Raw genomic sequence first — 18,721 nt, forward strand, 5'->3', positions numbered from 1 at the left:
AGTTTTATTTATTTTAGAGAGAGCCTGCGAGAGCAAGGTGGGGTGGGGGCAGGAGTAGAGGGGGAAGGAGGGGACGAATCTCCAGCAGGCTCCTTGCTGAGCACAGAGCTGCACCATTTTGTACTCCCACCATTTTGATACCCCATGTATAAGGGCTTCAAGTTCTCCAAATCCTTATTTGTTTTGCTTGTTCTTTTAAAGATTTTAGGGAACAGAAGCATCGGGAGTGGGAGAGGGAGAAGCAGGCTTCCTGCTGAGCAGGGAGCCTGATATGGGGCTTGATCCCAGGACCCTGGGATCATGACCTGAGCCAAAGGCAGACACCTAATGATTGAGCCATCCAGGTGCCCCAAGTTCTCCAAATCCTTATCCACACGTGCCATTTTCTATTTATTTCTATTATGGCCATCCTAATGGTTGTGAAATAGTATCTCATTATGGTTTTGATTTGCATTACCCTCATGATGTTGAGCATCATTTCAGGTGCTTGTTCAGCATTTGTATTTTTTTGTTTGTTTGTTTTGTTTTGGTTGGTTTTGGTTTTTTTTTTTTTTTTAATTTGTTTTTGTTTGTTTGTTTTGAGAAATGTCTGTTCAAGTCTTTCGCCCATTTTAAAATTGGGTTGTCTTTTGGTTGTTGAGTTATAATAGTTATTTATATATTATAAAGAGCAAGCAGAAGAAAGAAAAAAGAAAAATCTTCCCTCAGGTTTATTCTGGGGCACTCCCTCAGACCTGTGTCTGTAAAAAGACCTGCTTTTCCAGGTCATTTACAATTTTGCCTTAGCCTTCACTTCCTGTTTGCACTGGATCTAGAGATAAGCCTGAGCTGAAAGCTCAAGGTCTTCTAAGCTCTTTCTTGAGCACTTTTCCTGCCCTGGGCATGTATGTTGTTCGCTAAATCCCCCAGTATATATGGGTGCTTCTGAATGCCTTAATTACCAGAGAAACTCTCACCCCAGCTCTTCCTCCCAGCTTTTGGCATGTCCATTGTTGTGAAAATTAATAAGAGGAAACCTCCTTTAGCTGGAATCAGGAGGTAGGAGGGGGAGCTCTCACACCCTACCACTCATTGTCAATTGCAGACCCCACAGGAAGTGATGTACATTGCAAACTGGTACTTTCCTACCTGACTCTACTACCCCAGCAGGGGAAGAAAGGTTTTCTGGTAACAGCCCAGCCAATGAGAGACTGAGACTACTCAACCAATGAAACATCACTACACCTCCAACTCCCAGTTTAAGCCAATGGATTTCTTGTTCATAACAGCCTGCGCCGGACTTCCCCTTTCCTCTATAAAAGAGTTTTCTTCTTTGTTCTCCAGACCTTCCTATGCGTTTGCTGAGGATTAGCTTGTTCTCAGTTGCATTTCTTTGCTATTCCTGAATAAACCCATTTTAGCTGGTAAAATCCCTGGTTAGTGTTGTCCTCGATTATAATATTTTGCCCCAGGTGGCTGTGGGTTATTCCCTTTGCCTTACAGTGTTTTCCAGGAATGCATTCTGAGTTCAACAGACAAGCACCTTGAGTTGGTCCCATAGGAACCTGCCAGGCATGTTAAAACAGACGAACACCATACTGCCAACCTCAGCGACCGAGTACCGGAGCCCCATACTGGGGACACAGGCTGCTGACTTCAAGACCTCCACTGCGCTGGGAAGGAGATGAGGGAAGGATGGGGGGGAAACAGCACAGAGCTTTCTTTCCTGCCATTTCAAGTTTCCTTTTCATTATGATTCAGTGTTCACTTGGTGGGCACAAACCTTGGCCTGTCTTCCAGAGTTCGGATGAACTTGATTCTGACTGTGTTTGCTCGGTTTGTCGAAGTTTCTGTTTCTTGTTTGCTTCAGTTGAAAACACTACCCCCTGTCCAAGGAGTCAACAAATATTTACTGAGTGTCTGACACTGTGAATAAAATAGACTCCGTGTCTGCATGGAGCGGCCATTCCCGTGGAGGAGGACGGTCATACGGTCATCCCTGAGTTTGGAACTAACATGATTTCAGGTAGTTGTGGGCACCGCAGGGTAAATGTTGGGCGGTCAGTGGATGGCTTGGGGAGTTGGGTCTCCCTGAGGAGGAGGCATTGAATCTCAGACTTGAAGCAGAAGTGAGAGGAAGCAAGCAGAGAGAACCATGCTCTGAGGTCAGAAGGCACTCAGAGTGCTGCAGGGGCAGAAAGGAAGAGCGGCAGGAGAGGAGTAGCCAGAGAAGAGACGGAGCAGTTACACAGGCCTCGTCCCGTGGAGTCCATCTTCCCTTTGCAGTGTCGGCCTGCAGTCAGCCTGGGCTTCTTACAACCATGCGGAGTTTGCCGACTGGCTTCTCAAGGCCAGGAATCCCCTGAAATTATAACCTAAAGATTCTGAGCATGTATGCTAGGCAGTCTTTGTGCGCCCTACCTGAGCCCTTCCCAATGCCTTCATGCCCTGCTCTGTGCCCCTGGAGGCTGATCTCTACACAGCGGGTCAACTTAGCTGCCTTTTCCTTCAACATCCAGTTGGGTTTGGCCCCAGCAGGAGATCCGAGGGCTGGAGGAGAGGTGGGTGTAGGTAAACATATACTCTGGCTCCCACCCTGTGGGGCTGCGTGTTTCTACCAAAGCCTGCAACTCCGCTATCCCTAAGTTCCACAAGCTGCTCCTTCCCTAGCAACATCAGGCCCAGGCTGGTAACGGCTTCCTGATCCGGGGAGTCACATCCCTGGCTGATTTCCCTTCAGCCTGCCCATGACTCCTAGTTGTACCTCTTCTAGGCTTTATCTGTACGAAAGCTGACTGATACAGGTAAGTGTGTCTCTTTTTCTGAAGTCAAAATTCCAGGTTAAAGATTCTTGCACCAGGTTAAATGCTCCCAGGATGAAGTCCTCGCATTCATCCAAGGTCTTTCACACACTTTATTACATATACCTAGAATATCCTCCCCTTGTCTCCTCGGGGTTTTGGAGTCAGATAACACCTCCTCCCAGAAGCCCTCCCTGAACCTCCAGAAGAAACTAGGTTAAGAGCTCCCCTTGGTGACTGCCTCCATTAGAGCACTTCACCAACTAGACTGTCATTGTCTGGCTGTCTGCCCCTCTAACTGAACTCTGAGCATCCTGAGGGCAGGAGGTTTTCTCCCTCACAGTGTCCCTGGCACTCAGCACAGTGCTGAGCCCTTCCTGGCACTCAGTAAACAGCTGGTGGAATAAATAAGCCAGGAATCTCTCTTAACTCTGTATCTTACACAACCAGGATAGAGCGACAAAACTAGACTGAATATTTTTGACCTTCAGGTCAGACAATCAAGAACTAGTTGTGGTTCACTGTGTGCCAACCACTGGGGTAGGCATTGGGAAACTACAGGAGGCACCACAGACCCACCCCTGCACCCTGAAAGGAAGAGAACTGAATGATTTTGATAAATTCAAGCATGTTCTATAAATCACGATGACCTAATTTAATGGATGTTTACAGACTATTATTCGAAACAACTGCAGAGTGTACTTTCATTTCAAGTGCATAAAGAATGTGGATCGAGATATGCTGGGCCATTAAAGTATCCCTCGGTCTCAAGGGATAGAAATTATATGGAGTGCATTTCCTGCCCACAAAGGAATTAAATTTAAAAATCACTAACAGTAAGCTATCCAAAAAATCACAAATGTTGGAAATTGACACATTCCTTTTTTTTTTTTTAAGATTTTATTTATTTATTTGTCAGAAAGAGAGAGAGAGAAAGCACACAAGCAGGCAGAGAGGCAGGCAGAGGTGAAGAGAGAGGCAGTGCCAAGCAAGGAGCCCGATGCGGGACTCGATCCCAGGACCCTAGGATCATGACCTGAGCCGAAGGCAGCGGCTTAACTCACTGAGCCACCCAGGCATCCTGACACATTTCTAAATAAAGTATGAGTCCCAGAAAAAATTCACAAGGGAAATAAGAAAATATTTCTAACTTGGGCACAACAAGTCAGAACGTGTGAGATGCAGTTAAAGCAGTACTTAGAGGGAAATATATAGCTTTAAATGCTTATATTGGGAGAAAAATGTTTAAAATCAATGAATTAAGCTTCCATCTTGAGAATCTAAGAAGAGCCAATGAAACATAAGGTAAATAGAAGAAAGAAAAAATAAAGATAAGTCAAAAAGACAATGAAATCCAAAGCAGAAAATAGAGGAAAATAGCAAAGCTAAAAGCTAGTACTTTGAAAAGATTAAGGAAACTGATTTACCCCTACCAAGACTATTCAAGAAAGAGAGAAAAAACACATTACCATTGAAAGAGGGACATCGCCACAGACCCTACAGACATTAAAAGGATAATAAGGGAATATGAAGAATTTTTACTGATAAGCTCTACAATTTGGATGAAACAGACAAATTCTTTGAAAATACAAGCATGCTAATTTCAGGACACTGTAGTATAATTCAGCAAGGAAAATTTTCTAAATCCAGAGGTATCTGGAAAGATTTCCCAGAAGTTATATTTAAGCTGAACCCTGAAAGAGAAGTGGAATCTTAACAGATTAATAAAATTGTGTCCCAGGCAGCAGAGACAGCACGTGCAAAGGTCCTGACATTGGAATGAGCCTCATGTATCCAAATAAAAACATCCAGCATAATGGCCCTTTTTTGTTGTTTAGTGACCACATACTTAACATCCTTCCCTAGTGTAAACCTCCAGGTGGACCTGCCTGACTTGAACAGAAATGTTGAGAGAGACCAAAGCAAACTTACTGGTAACACAGACCTTTGGGAGTTTCTGGGTTGTAAACGGGAGGCAATTTATTCTGTAAACTATATCATTCCCTTAGTTTTGGACCTACTGTTCTCTTTCACAGGGATGGTCATGCTCCCATGGCCTCACACTGGGAGCACTTACACCTCTAGCATTACATTTTGGTATATATTATGAGTTCTTTGGATCTAATACCTGCAACTCTTAGCCCCATTCTGCAGAGCAGCAAACTGAGGCTTCAGAGACAGACCATGTCTTGCCAGAAGTGCAGAAGCCAAGCACTAACCCCTATGCTCTATTGACCTCTGCCCAACATGTCTCCACGTTGGAACTGGTTGGGCTAAGGTTTGTGTCTTGGGCATGGGTTTCCCAAACAGCCTCATCCCAACCAGAAGGGGAGGAAACACACACACACACACACACACACACACACCACCTGATCATCTTAGCCATGTGTCCCTTCTACCATCTCTGCAGAAATGTGGCCACCAAGGTGCAGCGAAGTGCCAGAATCTGATGTGCGTCTGTGGAAGGGGTGGGGAGAGGAGAGAGTCCCTTTCGGCAGCTGAGCGTGTGTGTGCAACTTCCTGCCAGTGAGGAAACATTCGTTCCAATCAGCCCTGGTTCTCCTTTCCCTGCTCTGGCCCCACAGGAGGAGCTGGCGGTGAGCCGTGGGCCACGCTGGCCTCAGCCAGATTTCCCGGCCAAACTGGGGAGGAGAGATGCCCTGGACCATCCTGCTCTTTGCAGCCGGTGAGCCCGATGTCCCCCCTGCATCAGCCCCACCCCTCTCCCACCCCCCCCTGCCTACCTGACCTCTGCTCTGATGGCAGAAAGCAGCCCAGGGTTGCCTTCCCCAGGTGCTGGAGGAGGCTGAAAGCTGACAGATTTGCCCCAGAGTTTTGGACATGCCCCCAGGAGCATGGCTTTGTCTTAAGGTGCTCCTCACCACCCGCACATCAAGGCTATCAGAAATCCCACCCCGCTGGGGACAGCGGTGCCCACACCCCATGACTCAGCCCCGCTTGGCTTCTGCAGGCTGTTACCTCCGGGGTTGGGGCAACAGGAGATTCTGCTGGGGGCTAGGGGAACCCGTGCAAAAGTCTAGAGGCCAAACAGGGAGAGGCTTGTGTAGACCTCGCCTGAGCTCTGCTTGGGAGCCTGGAGCCAGCTGGGGAGACACTGGTACCTCCTATAGGAAACTGTACCCCCCCAAACCCCAATTCCTCACCATGGCTTGGGAAACAGGAGAACCCCTTTTGCTCTCTGTTCCTCCCATCCTCTCCGTGGCTCATCCCCTCCAGCCACCCTGGCCTCCTTGAAGACTGCGCACCCCTTCCGCCCTCCCAGCATTTGCCCAAGCTCTTCCCTCTGCCCGGAATACTCTCCCCTAGCTCCTCCTGTGTCCCCTCTTCAGGGAAGCCCTCCATGGCCTGCCCAGCCAGTGCAGGCTTCCCATGACCCTGTCTGATGGGCTTCCCGGTGCTTCTTGTCTCCCTGAAAACATCCGCTCCTCGAGGCAGGCATGTCTATCCGTCCATCTCACTCAGGTTCCATCCCCAGCACCTAACAGGGCGGGGCATCCGATGAGGGCTGTTGATGGAAGTAGTAAGGCTATGGAAGTAGCTGTTGATGGAAGTAGCGTCACTATGTAATAGCCACTGCGATGATAATAAAATGACTCAAACGCAGCGACCCCCTGCCAGGTGCCTAGTCCCCAAACCTCTCAACATAGCAATGGGATAGGGTCGACTACTTACTTGTAAAGAAAGACTGAGGCCCAGAGAGGGTCAGCCGCTTGCCCAAGGCCACAGAGCCACGAAACTCCTCTGCTCTAATCACTCAGACTGCCTCCCTTTTTCTGCATTACAGGCTCCTTGGCAATCCCAGCGCCGTCCATCCTGCTGGTGCCCCCGCACCCCAGCAGCCAGGAAGATCCCATCCACATCGCCTGCATGGCCCCTGAGGGCTTCCCAGGGGCAAATTTCACGCTCTACCGTGGTGGGCAGGTGGTCCAGCTCCTGCAGGCACCCATGGACCAGCTTGGGGTCACCTTCAACCTAAGCGGCGGTGGCAGGGAGGCTCCAGGGGGCCCATTTTACTGCCAGTATAGGGTGCTAAGTGAGGACCTGAAGCCGCAGCTGTCAGATCCCAGTGAGGTGGTAAACGTCTCCTACCCAGGTAAGACCCTCCTGCCCGCCTTTGCAGCCCACAGCTCCATTGGCTCACCGCTGAGCCTTTGCCCGTGCTGTTCCCTCTGCTTGGAAGCCTCTGTGGAACGAGCCAGGCCTCCAGCTGTCCAGGGCTCACTCACCTTCATTGCTGAATTCTCACAGTCATCCCACGCGATGGGTTCAGCGATGCTCCCCATTTTGCAGATAAGGAAACTGAGGCACAAGTGATGAAGGGATTTGGCCAAGTCACACAGCATACAGGGCAGCAGAGCTGGGATCCCATGGGCCTTAGTATCCAGGCGTTAACCCTCCACACTCCACTGCCCTGCCCCCCTCCTCCAGTTCTGAGCACCCTCTATGTACCAGACATTGTTCTTGGTCCTGCATTTTCAGCAGCAAGTAAAACAATGTCCCTACCCTCCCCCAGCTGACATTCAGAGGGGATACAGACAGTAGAGAAGCAGGGAGGCCAGAAAATATTCAGTGTAGCCAGCAGGGGCCAAATAAAGAGGCCGGGATAAAGTACCAGCTAGGGAAGGGTGTCGTTTTAAGTACAGAGGAGAGTGGCCAGGGAAAGCCTCCAAGGGGGCGACATTTGAGCAAAGACCTAAATGATGAGGAGGCAGCCATGTGGGGATCTATGGCGAAAGGGTCCCTGGTAGAGGGAGCCAGCTGTGCAAAGGCCCGGAGGTGGCACGTGTCTGGAATGTTTGAGGAACACCGGGGTGCTCTCTCTGTAGGGCCGAAGCATGGTGGGCAAGGAGAGAAGTTGGGGGAGAAGAGGGTGCGGAAGGGGTGAAGACAATTGCGCAGGGCCTTTGGGTGCATCCGGGACTTTGTTTCTTTGCCGAAGCGAGACAGAAGGCCTGGAAGACCGATATTTTCCTGTGGTCTTTTCAGGACAGGAGGCTGGGTGTGGGCTCTGGATCAAGGAGCAGGAGGGAGGGAGGAGGTGACTCCAGGTAGAGCCTCTGCTTCACCATCCATCAGAACTTTCCAGTGGCAAAGAGAACTTTGTTACCCGCAGAAGCCCCACTTAAAGAGAATGTTGTTGCTCACAGAAGCCCCAGTGCCTTGCGGTGACAAACAGTCTGTGTCTTTGAGCTCCACCGTCAAAGGCCCCCTTCAAGCACCTTGAGTTTGTGGTCTCAGAGTGGGGAGGGGACAACAGACCTCCTGCCCCAGATGAATGAATGAACAAGGGCTAACAGTGTGAGAATATCAAGTATATGTCTGTTCCTTCCCCTTCCTGGCTTAGCTCCTGATCTCCATAGGGATTGGGTCATCTCCTCCTCTCTTTCCTGAGAGACCCCCTCTCTTCAGGGAGGAGAAGTCACATCCCTTGCAGAGAAGTAAACTGTGAAGCTGGAGCTTCATGCTTTTGTGGCTGACCTCTGCATGGATTTCAGGGTCCACCATGGGGCTGGGGGTGGTTGCCATCTGACACCCCTGGTATCAGGCTGAAGGCAGCAGGACTCTCAGGCTGCCAGTAACTGGAAACTTGTCTCAAACTGGCTTCAGCAACAAAAGAGAATGTGTTGGTTTGCCAAACTGAAGTCACTTTGCAGCATTGACTTCAGGCATGGCTGGATCCAGGTGCTCAAAGAAGTCAGGAATCATTTGTCAGCTCTCAACTCTGCTTTTTTGTGTCTTATTCTCAGGCAAGAACCCCTCTTCATGTTGTCAAAATTGTGCCTAGCAGACTTAGATATATATCCTACCAGCGTTGTAATGCTGGCGGGAGGAATAACCCTCTTTTCCCAGTAGTGGAGCCAAGACTCAGAATCAGCTCTCATTAGCTCTCCTTTGCCCACAAGCCTATCCCTGAACCAATCACCGCGACTGGGAGGTGGGGGATATGCTAATTGACCGGTCACAAGACTTGCCAGATCCCCAGGGTCCAGCTACACCCAAGTCAAATGGTTGGGCAGTATGGGGAGGGGGCTGGCTCCCCAAAGGTTATCTGGAGGAATGCCAGGTGTCCCACCTTCACCCTGCACCCCACAACTCCATAACCTGTCCTCCCTCTTTTTCTCATGTTCCTCTAGTGCCCACTTGGATACTGGCACTCTCCTTGAGCCTGGCTGGAGCCCTCCTTCTCCTTGCTGGGCTGGTGGCCATTGCTGTGATGGTCAGGAAAGGTAACAGCAGGCAGAGATGGTGCAGATCCCAGAGGCTGCCCGATGTGCAACTGCTGGGATGTGCAAATGAACCCCCAATCACACCCATTTTTTAGGAGCACCGAGGCACACAGCTGGGGAGGTCTTACTCAAAAACTTGCAGTAAAGAATCTTCCAGAAGTGCAGTGTTGGTGGTGGGGTGGGGGAAATTGACATATATTTTTATTTTTTTAAAAGATTTTATTTATTTATTTGACAGAGAGAGATCACAAGTAGGCAGAGAGGCAGGCAGAGAGAGAGAGAGAGAGGGAAGCAGGCTCCCTGCTGAGCAGAGAGCCTGATGCGGGACTTGATCCCAGGACCCTGAGATCATGACCTGAGCCGAAGGCAATGGCTTAACCCACTGAGCCACCCAGGCGCCCATGACATATATTTTTAAATTATAAAATATATATAACACAAAGTTTCACATTTCAACCCTTAATTTTTAAGTGTCCAGTTCAGCAGCATTGAGTACGTTCAATTCGTTACGCAACCATCATCACTGTCCATCTCCAGAACTTTGTCATCTGCCCCGACTGAAACTCTGTTCCCTTTATTTATTTTTTTTTAAAGATTTTATTTATTTATTTGACAGACAGAGATCACAAGTAGGCGGAGAGGCAGGCAGGGGGGCGGGGAGTAGGCCCTTCACTTAGTAGAAAGCCCGATGTAGGGCTCAATCCCAGGACCCTGGGATCATGGCCTGAGCCGAAGGCAGAGGCTTTAACCTGCTGAGCCACCCAGGCCCCCCCTCTGACCCTTTTTTTTTTTTTTAAAAGATTTTATTTATTTATTTGACAGAGAGATCACAAATAGGCAGAGAGACAGACAGAGAGAGAGATGAGGAGAAGCAGGCTCCCTGCTGAGCAGAGAGCCCGATGGGGGACTCGATCCCAGGCCCCTGGCATCATGACCTGAGATGAAGGTAGAGGCTTAACCCACTGAGCCACCCAGGCCCCTCTGACCCTTTAAACACTAACTCACCATTCCTCCTCCCCCAGCTCCTGTCAAACACTGCAGCTGACAATAAACAAAACCAATTGAAACAGTAGTAGGGGGCACCTGGCTGACTCAGTAGGTAGAGCATGCAGCTCTTGATCTTGGGGTTGTGAGTTCGAGTCCCACGTTGGATATGGAAATTACTTAAAATAAAATCTTTAACCAAAAAACATTTTTTTACATGCTTGTTTGAAGCTTTTACCAATACACATCACTCAGGTAATTGGGTGGTGGGGAGGGTTTTGCAGTAGCTCTCCTGTGAGGGGCACATTTGTGGGAGGAGAAGGCAAGGTTGGGTCATAAATATATGAGGGAGACTTTGGAGACTTTTTTTTTTTTAAGATTTTATTTATTTATTTGACACACAGAGAGAGATCACAAGTAGGCAGAGATGCAGGAAGAGAGAGAGGGAAGCCAGCTCCCTGCTGAGCAGAGAGCCCGATGCAGGACTCGATTCCAGAACTCTGAGATCATGACCTGAGCCAAAGGCAGAGGCTCAACCCACTGAGTCACCCAAGCGCCCCTGCAGTCTTGTTTGTTTTGTTTTTTGCAACTAGGAGGCAACCACGACTAAAATCTAATAAATGTTTATTTATTTTTTTGTTCCCAGTTAAAGTAAAAAATTTGCAGAAGAAAAGGTGAGACCATCTCTGGAGATCCTCAAAGGGTGCTTTGGTGGAAAGAAATATCAGATGGTTGGTGGGTTCGTGGTAGAAGTTCCTGTGGGTGTTAAGGAATCAGACCTGGCCAGGTTCTGGGGACAGAGGGGCACTTCCGGTGCTGGGTGGGGGGTGGGTGTCTCCATTCCAAACAGCGCCCTCTCGTGGGAGGGTTGCTTAAGAGGAACTGGGGTCAATTATAAAGCACCTAGGGTGTGCAGAGCGCTGTGCTAGGAGCTGCTGCTGGAGTCCATAGCTGCTCACAGCTACTGCTAGAGCTGGCCCTTATAAGTAGTCCCATTTTATAGACAAGTAGACTGAGGCTCAACTTAGCCATGCAGGGAGCAAGTGGTTGAGTCGTGCTCACATCCCTCAACCACTGACTGCCCAAAATGGTTGTAATACTCTATAGGAAGTCAGAGTTGGGAGAGGTGACACCCTCTGGGGCTGTGCGGTGCCCAACTTGTAGCCTGTAGGCAGTGGCCCCAGCCTCAGTTTCTTCCCTGAGAGAGGGCTGGAGCCCCCGCTGCCTGGTGGCATAGAGCTAGCAGCAGCCCCAGGGATCGAATCCAGACTTCACCAGGCGATGTGGCTCCTGGAAGAGAACTTCCTTCTGAGGGGACTCGGGGGAGGATGCAAAGAAAGGTGGGGAGTGAAGGCCAAGTTTGGAGCCAGGGCCTCCTGGAACAACCCTCCGGTCTGAGAGGAGCGGGTCATCTCTCTCCCCAATCCCTTTGCAGACAGCGAGAATCCTGCTGGGTTCAGGTCAACTTCGCCACCACAGGTATGTACCTTCTTACTCCTATCCCCTGCCAGGGCAGGCTCACCCCCTCAAAAATGCTAGCGGGGGGACGCCTCGGTGGCTCAGATGGTTGAGCAGCTGCCTTCGGCTCAGGTCATGATCCCAGCGTCCTGGGATCGAGACCCACATCGGGCTCCTTGCTCCGCAGGGAGCCTGCTTCTCCCTCTGACTCTGCCTGCCACTCTGTCTGCCTGTGCTCACTCTCGCTCTCTCTCTCTCTGACAAATAAATAAAATCTTAAAAAAAAAAAAAAAAAAAGAAAGAAAAAAAGAAAGAAAGAAAAATGCTAGCGGGTCTCCTTACTTGCTACTGAGCCTCTTCTGCAGCCGCTCACTTCCCTTAGGGTCAAGGATACACCCTCCCCTCCCCCCAGGGCCAGGTTTCACCTCTCACCTTCTCTCTCCGCCTCATCCTCAGGCCCTTCAGTCATCCTGATCTCTGCCTACAACATTCTTTCTCCCTCTGGTCTTGGTCTAAAGGCTGCCTTCTCCGGGAAGCCTTCCCTGACTCCCTAGACTGGGGGGTGTGTTTCTATTTCCCTGCCTTCAGCACCCTATCATTCTTCTTACCCCTTGGGAGAAAAACACAAGTGTGTATGTAACACTTGCTTCCAGTGCTGGGCCCTCAGTTCCACGGGGGACAGACGGCCTGGCCCTGTCCTTAAGTGGTGATCCAGAACGTGTCATCCTGAAGGCTTCCACCCGGGGGCCGGGGGGGCACTCAGGAAGTGGCCCCAAGCGGAGAAATTCCATCCTCTGTACTTTCACTGTTCCACACTTTTATTTAATTTAAAAAAGATTATTTATTTATTTGAGAGAGAGCGAGCACAAGCAGGGGGAGCAGCAGCAGAGGGAGAAGCAGCCCCCCTCCCCTGAGCAAGGAGTCCTACTCAGGCTTGATCCCAGGATGCCAGGATCATGACCTGAGCGGAAGGTAGAGGCTTAACCGATTGAGTCACCCAGGAGCTCCCACGGGTCCATAATTTTACTGAGCATCTACTATGTGCTAACGTTTGGGGGGCATCCCTCAAAGACCAAGACAGGTGGTCTTCACTCACAAGCCCATCCTGCAGTGGGGAAACAGCCCATGGCCGGTGGGACCCTGTCTGGGGCCAGGAGGGCAGTCCTGGGAGGAAGTGGTGTTTAGGCAGAGATGCAGGAGGGGGCCGTGGGGGGTGGAGGCGGGTGGAGAGCAGACAATGGAAGGAGAGACTGGGGCGGTGGAGGCCCTGAGAGAAGTTCTGGAAAGTGGGAGCAGAGAGGAGAAACCCATTTATCAGAGGGCCACAAGAGGCCCCTGGGGGAGGGCTCTGAGGAGAAAAAGGACACAGTTCAGTTCACAGCTGGGAATGGTTCACCTTGCAGAATGGGCTCAAAGGGAGCAAAGCATGCTGGGAAATGGGTCCCAAGCCCTTCCTCACAGTTGACTTGAGGCCTGTGGCTCTGACGGGAGGGCCCCCGGAGGGCAGTGAGCAGAGATTTTATACTGACACTGGGCTTTCCTTTCTCTTTCTATTTCAGATATGACCTTTGATAACTCTCTGTTTGCCATCTCCATGGTAAGTCATTGCATTTCTTGGTCCTGGGTTTCTGCTGACTGTCTTAACCTCTGGAAGACCACCATCAGGTGGTCTGATATCTCTGAGCTTGGGGCGGGGGTGGGGTGTGACTGGGGAAAAGCCCAGAATCCCTGAGCAGGGATTTGTTTGTGAGCTGAGAGTTGGCTCTGGAAAATCCCAGGGGATGGGAGGCAGCCACAGTCCAGGCCGTCCGATGCCCTTGGGCAGGATCTCCGGGCCGCCTTTGCCCACCATGGGGCCGACCCTACAGAATGGTGACAGGGGACTCAGGGTGAGCGGGTGGGGTCACGTGCTTTTTTTTTTTTTTAAAGATTTATTTATTTATTTGGCAGGCAGATCACAAGTAGGCAGAGAGGCAGGCAGAGAGAGAGGAGGAAGCAGGCTCCCTGCTGAGCGGAGAGCCTGATATGGGGCTCCATCCCAGGTTCCTGGGATCGTGATCTGAGCCAAAGGCAGAGGCTTTAACCCACTGAGCCACCCAGGCGCCCCAAGGGTCACGTGCTTTTTAACAGTCTGATGCACACTGTAGTCCCCTCCTGGTAAAGAAAAGCCTGTTTTTATGTTCAGTTTCAGGGATTTTAGCTTAACTCTCCAAGCTGAGCATTTCTCTTACAGGTGGGGAAGGTCTCTGTAATCTGCCCCTTTGCAAGTGGGCACTTTGGGACTGCAGTCAGGGAGCCTGGGTGGGGAGTTGGTGCCAAGGGCCCCATAATGGGAGAGGGTTGGGTTGGTTCAACACACCCTTCCTGGGTGTTGGGACAAGAACAGGACAAAGCCTTTAATTCTTCAGAGCTTTTAAATTTCTCCCTGGGGGTGGGTGGCGGGGAGACAGACGATGCCACAGGGGGTAGGAGTGGGAGGGAAGCTCACTTCGCCCTTAGATGGGAGATCCAGGAAGTCTCAGAGCTGGCCAACAGGCAGGGGGTAGCTACGGAAGATGGCCCCAGTCTCGGGACACGTTCTTGGCACCGTCCAGGATAACTGGAGTGGAGCCGAATGGAGAGTCGAGGGGAGCCTCGCGGAGAACTTTGTTGCCGCGATGTGATGAGCCATGGAGCGTTCCCGGGCGGGGAAGGGGGGCGGGGGAGAGGTGACCGATTCAGGTGCTCACCCGCGCCCTCTGGCGGCTGCGGGGAGGACAGACTTGGGGGGCGTGGGCCGACCGGAATGTGTCATTCGGGGGTGGTTGCCAGGACCGAGGCGACGGTGCTGGTCCAGGCGAGCTAAGTGGTGGGTGCTTGGTCCAGCGTGTCGGCAACGGAGGTGGAAGAAGGGAACGGATGCTGGTCAGATCGATTCAGGAGACAGCAAACACGGCGGATGATGGACGGAGGGAGAGGGCGGAGGGAGGCGACAGGGAGTCCCGGGGAGCCGCGGGCGTGGAGGGACCAGAGACGCGCCCCTTTACCCGGCGACGCCCAAGGGCAGGTGCAGACGCGATACTGGGGTTCCGGAGAGAGGAGCAAGGGAATTTAAACTGTGTATGAATGTGGGAAGGAAGGGGCTTGGCCCCGCCGGCTAGTTCAGCCCTGTGAGGTCTCAGTTCCGGGACAAATCCTAGGGTGTTAAGAAAAAACAAAAAACGAAAAACAAAAAGTAAAAAACAAAACCCTCCCCCCGCCCAAAATCCAGCAGGCAGGGCAAATTCTAAAACTTTCTGTGAGAAGACGTGCTGTCAAGGCACCAGGACCCTGGGGATTTTTCTTCTCTCCTTTTCTTTTTTTTTTTTTTTTTTTTAAGGAAAATGAAACAAATGGAAACAGAGACAGGGAGAAAAATTTAAAAAGTATCTTAGTCCTTGTGACTATATATGTATATATATATATATTTTTTTTTTAAGATTTTTTTTATTTTTATTTATTTGACAGAACACAAGTAGGCAGAGAGGCAGGCAGAGAGAAGGAAGCAGGCTCCCTGCTGAGCAGAGAGCCCGACGCGGGACTAGATCCCAGGACCCTGAGATCATGACCTGAGCCGAAGGCAGCGGCTTAACCCACTGAGCCACCCAGGCGCCCTGTATATATTTTTTTAATTAAAAAACTTGGGGGAGGAGAACACCTGGCTGGCTCAGTGGATAGAGCATGTGACTCAATCTCAGGGTGGTGAGTTCAAGCCCCATGTTGGGCACAGAGCCTACTTTTTTTTATTTTGAAGATTTATTTATTTATTTATTTATTTGACACAGAGAGAGAGAGAGATACCACTAGTAGGCAGAGAGGAAGGCAGAGAAATAGGGGAAGCAGACTCCCTGCTGAGCAGAGAGCCTGATGTGGGGCTCCATCCCAGGACTTGGAAATCATGACCTGAGCCGAAGGCAGAGGCTCAACCCATTGAGCCATCCAGGTGCCTCCAGAGCCTACTTAAAAAAAAAAAAATTTTTTTTATGTGAAACACATCCATATGTCAAAATTATATATCCAGTAAAGCATCCTTCTGTCAGTAACCCGTTTCCACTCCATGGTCTCCCCCTCCACATGCAGACAGCCACCACCATTAGGAGCTTCTTGGCAATGCAAGCAAAAGTGAAAAGAGAGGATGTTTACCCTCATGCTTTCTACATAAATGATAGCATGCTAGCCACACTACCATGCTTCCTTTCCTTCACAGAAAATTCTAGTGAGATCTTTTCTAGGTATTCTTTCTTTTTTTTTTTTTTTCATTATGGTAACATAAAAAAAATACGGTAACATGTATATGTAACATAAAATTGACCATTTTTGCCATTTGAAAAAATGATTTTATTTATTTATTTGACAGACAGGGAGAGAGGGAATACACGAAAGGGAAGTGGGAGAGGGAGAAGCAGGCTTCCCGCTGAGCAGGGAGCCCAATGCAGGACTTGATCTCAGGACCCTGGGATCATGACGTGAGCTGAAGGCAGATGCTTAAGGACTAAGCCACCCAGGAGCTCCTTTAGCCATTTTTAAAGTCCAGTTCAGTGGCATTAAGTGCATTCATTCACCTTGTGCAACCATCACCGCCATGGATCTCCAGAACTCTGTCCTGTAAAAATAGAACTGTCCCCACAGTATACTAACTTCTCATTCTTAACCAACCCGAGCCCCTGGCATCTACCATGCTCCTTTCTCTCTCTGCGGATTTGCGTATTCTGGACATTTTATTTAGAAATGATGCCATATACTGTTCATCCTTTTGTGTCTGGTGTTTTACAAAAGATTTTATTTATTTGAGAGAGAGCGAGAGAGCACACACACAGCATGGGGGAGGGGCAAAGGAAGAGAAGCGGACTCCCCGATGAGTAGGGGGCGCCCACGCAGAACTCCATCCCAGGACCCTGGGATCCTGATCTGAGCCCAAGGCTGACCCTTAACTGACTGAACCACCCAGGCACCCCATATGTCTGGCTTACTTCACTGAGCATAATGTCTTCAAGTTCATTCATGTTGTAGCAGGTGTCAGAATTTTATTCTTGTTGAAGGCAGAATTTTGCTTTCTGTTCATTTGTTGATGCACACTTGGGTTGTTTCTGCCATTCAGCTATTATGAACAGTGCTGCTATGAACATGGGTATGCAAATATCTGTCTGAGTCCCTGCTTTCAATTCTAGTTTCTTTTTGAAGCATTTGATGGCTGAAATAAAAGTGAAGCAGCTAATTGTTCTCCAGCTTGTATCATGATACCCTGCTGAGGGTCTGATATTTGCTCTAGGATGAAGTGGGGTTGACATTAATTTTAATTTTAAAATTTTGTTTATTTGAGAGAGAGAGAGAGCAGGGGGGGAGAGGGAGAGAGAGAGAGAGAGAGAATCTCGAGCAGGCTTCCCGCTGAGCAGGGAGCTAGATGGGGGCCTGGATCCTAGGACCCTGAGATCATGATCTTAACTGAAATCAAGTGTCGTACACACAACTGATGGAGACACCCAGGCGCCCCCCCCCCTTTTTTTAATAGACAAGGACACAGAAGCTAATTATGGCCTTACTGGGATCATCCAGCTAGGGACGTATGGGGCCGGGATGGAACCCCAGCTTGCTTTCACCCACCAAACTTCAGTTTTATCAACTTCATCTCTTCTGTTTTTTTTTTTTTTTAAGATTTTTATTCATTTATTTATTTGTCAGAGAGAGAGAGAGAGAGAGAGAACAAGCAGGGGGAGCAGCAGAGACAGAGGGAGAAGCAGGCTCCCCATTGAGCAGGGAGCCCGATGTGGGACTCGATCCCAGGACCCTGGGATCATGACCTGAGTCAAAGGTAGACGCTTAACCAACTGAGCTACCCAGGCATCCCAAGTTCATCTCCTCTTGACTGGCATTTGGGGCAGGAGCATCTATGGTAGAGGAGAGGATAGACTTTCCAGGCAGGTTTTGTGGGAGTCCAGAACAGGGCGACAAGGTGGGGGAGGGGAAGAGATCATGGTCACAGCTTTGTTCACTTAACTATTAGCGCTTGCTATGTGCTAGCCACTTTATCTATTTAATTCCTCCATGTTTTGTAGCAACTCTAGGAGGGGTCTAGGAGCATTCTCCCCATTGGGCAAAAGGAAAAAGTGAGGCTCAGAGGGGTTAAGTTGTTACTCAATGGGACAAGGCAGAGGTGGGATTTGAACCCATGCTGTCTGCTTCCCTATTCAGCATGCAGACAGGCAGGAGGACAGAGGACAGGATCTGGGTCCTGAAGCTGTGGGGTGGTGTGTGGGGCTGAAATGAGACCGGATGGACTGGGCGGGGGGTATCTCAGACTCAGAATGTAGGGAGACCCTGGATCGTGGAACCTCAAATCACCCTGTTCTCTGTTTTTCCTCCATGGACAAAGAAAATGAATCCAGAAGAAGATGCAACCACTCTAGATGCGTGCTCAGGCTCCACCGAGACACCCGGCAGCTCTGGGCCCCGGAAAAGGCCCACCTCCACGTCATCCTCGCCTGAGCCCCCCGAATTCAGCACTTTCCGGGCCTGCCAGTGAGGCTGAGGACCGGGGGCCCCTCTGTGTCTGTGCATTCTCCATTCAGCCCCTTCTCTCGAGGGCCTGAAGTCCCTCCAGCTACTCTGAGTTTTCTGGCTGCTGTTTTCTCAGGGAATTGACAGAGGAGGCAAAGGGAATCCTTGGCTTTGGGACCCTCCTCACAGAGAAGCAGGAGGAGCAGAGGGGGCACAGACATTGTCCTGGAGTCTGGACAGAAAGCAGGAAGACTCTTTTTGGGTTCCCAGCTTCTCAGGCCTCGTGGGAAGGAGATGTTAGGATCCCTGTGGCCCCCAGCTGGGCCATAAGCGGTCTGGGCCCTCCACACACCCCTCCGATTTCCTCCTCCCCTTGCCACATCTGACTTGACCAACCCAACCAGGTTTTTGGGACATAGGGTACCCGGGGTATGTTCTGTTAGCCTGTCCTGCTGGGATGCCTAAGTTATTAATTACAGCACGTGTTGGTTGAGCAGTTCCCAAGGTCTCTGTGGAGTGTAATCCTTCAAGCCCAGAATCTCTGGGGTCTAATCACCGGATGCCTAGTTGCCCTCAGGTGCATGCAGTCAAGGGAAAGCTCGGAGGGCGGACACTGTCACACAGGGGGTCTTTGCTGAAGTCCTTGCACTGGTGAGTGAGATGATGGAGGTCCAGAGAAGAGTAGGAACTAAAGAAGGTGGAAAGACATCACAATCTTTTTTGGACCCTCTAGAAGAG

The 18,721-nt window shown here is 50.2% G+C and overlaps 1 protein-coding gene across 3 annotated transcripts in view; it reads left to right on the forward strand.

Moving 5' to 3' along the window:
* The window catches only part of C2H19orf38 (chromosome 2 C19orf38 homolog), a 19,961-nt gene extending 1,479 nt beyond the window's left edge, over window positions 1-18,482 (forward strand). For all 3 annotated transcript variants that reach the window (XM_059387713.1, XM_059387714.1, XM_059387712.1), the window contains 8 exons: window positions 1,483-2,005; window positions 5,366-5,466; window positions 6,586-6,894; window positions 8,936-9,028; window positions 10,659-10,686; window positions 11,448-11,491; window positions 13,030-13,067; window positions 17,859-18,482. In XM_059387713.1, coding sequence (XP_059243696.1) covers window positions 5,436-5,466; window positions 6,586-6,894; window positions 8,936-9,028; window positions 10,659-10,686; window positions 11,448-11,491; window positions 13,030-13,067; window positions 17,859-18,008 — 693 coding nt within the window. In that variant the 5' untranslated portion in view covers window positions 1,483-2,005; window positions 5,366-5,435 and the 3' untranslated portion in view covers window positions 18,009-18,482. The remainder of the gene's footprint in view (window positions 1-1,482; window positions 2,006-5,365; window positions 5,467-6,585; window positions 6,895-8,935; window positions 9,029-10,658; window positions 10,687-11,447; window positions 11,492-13,029; window positions 13,068-17,858) is intronic.
* Window positions 18,483-18,721: the final 239 nt, after the last annotated feature.

Source organism: Mustela nigripes, chromosome 2 (genome assembly GCF_022355385.1).
Source record: "Mustela nigripes isolate SB6536 chromosome 2, MUSNIG.SB6536, whole genome shotgun sequence".
NCBI classification, from domain to species: domain Eukaryota; kingdom Metazoa; phylum Chordata; class Mammalia; order Carnivora; family Mustelidae; genus Mustela; species Mustela nigripes.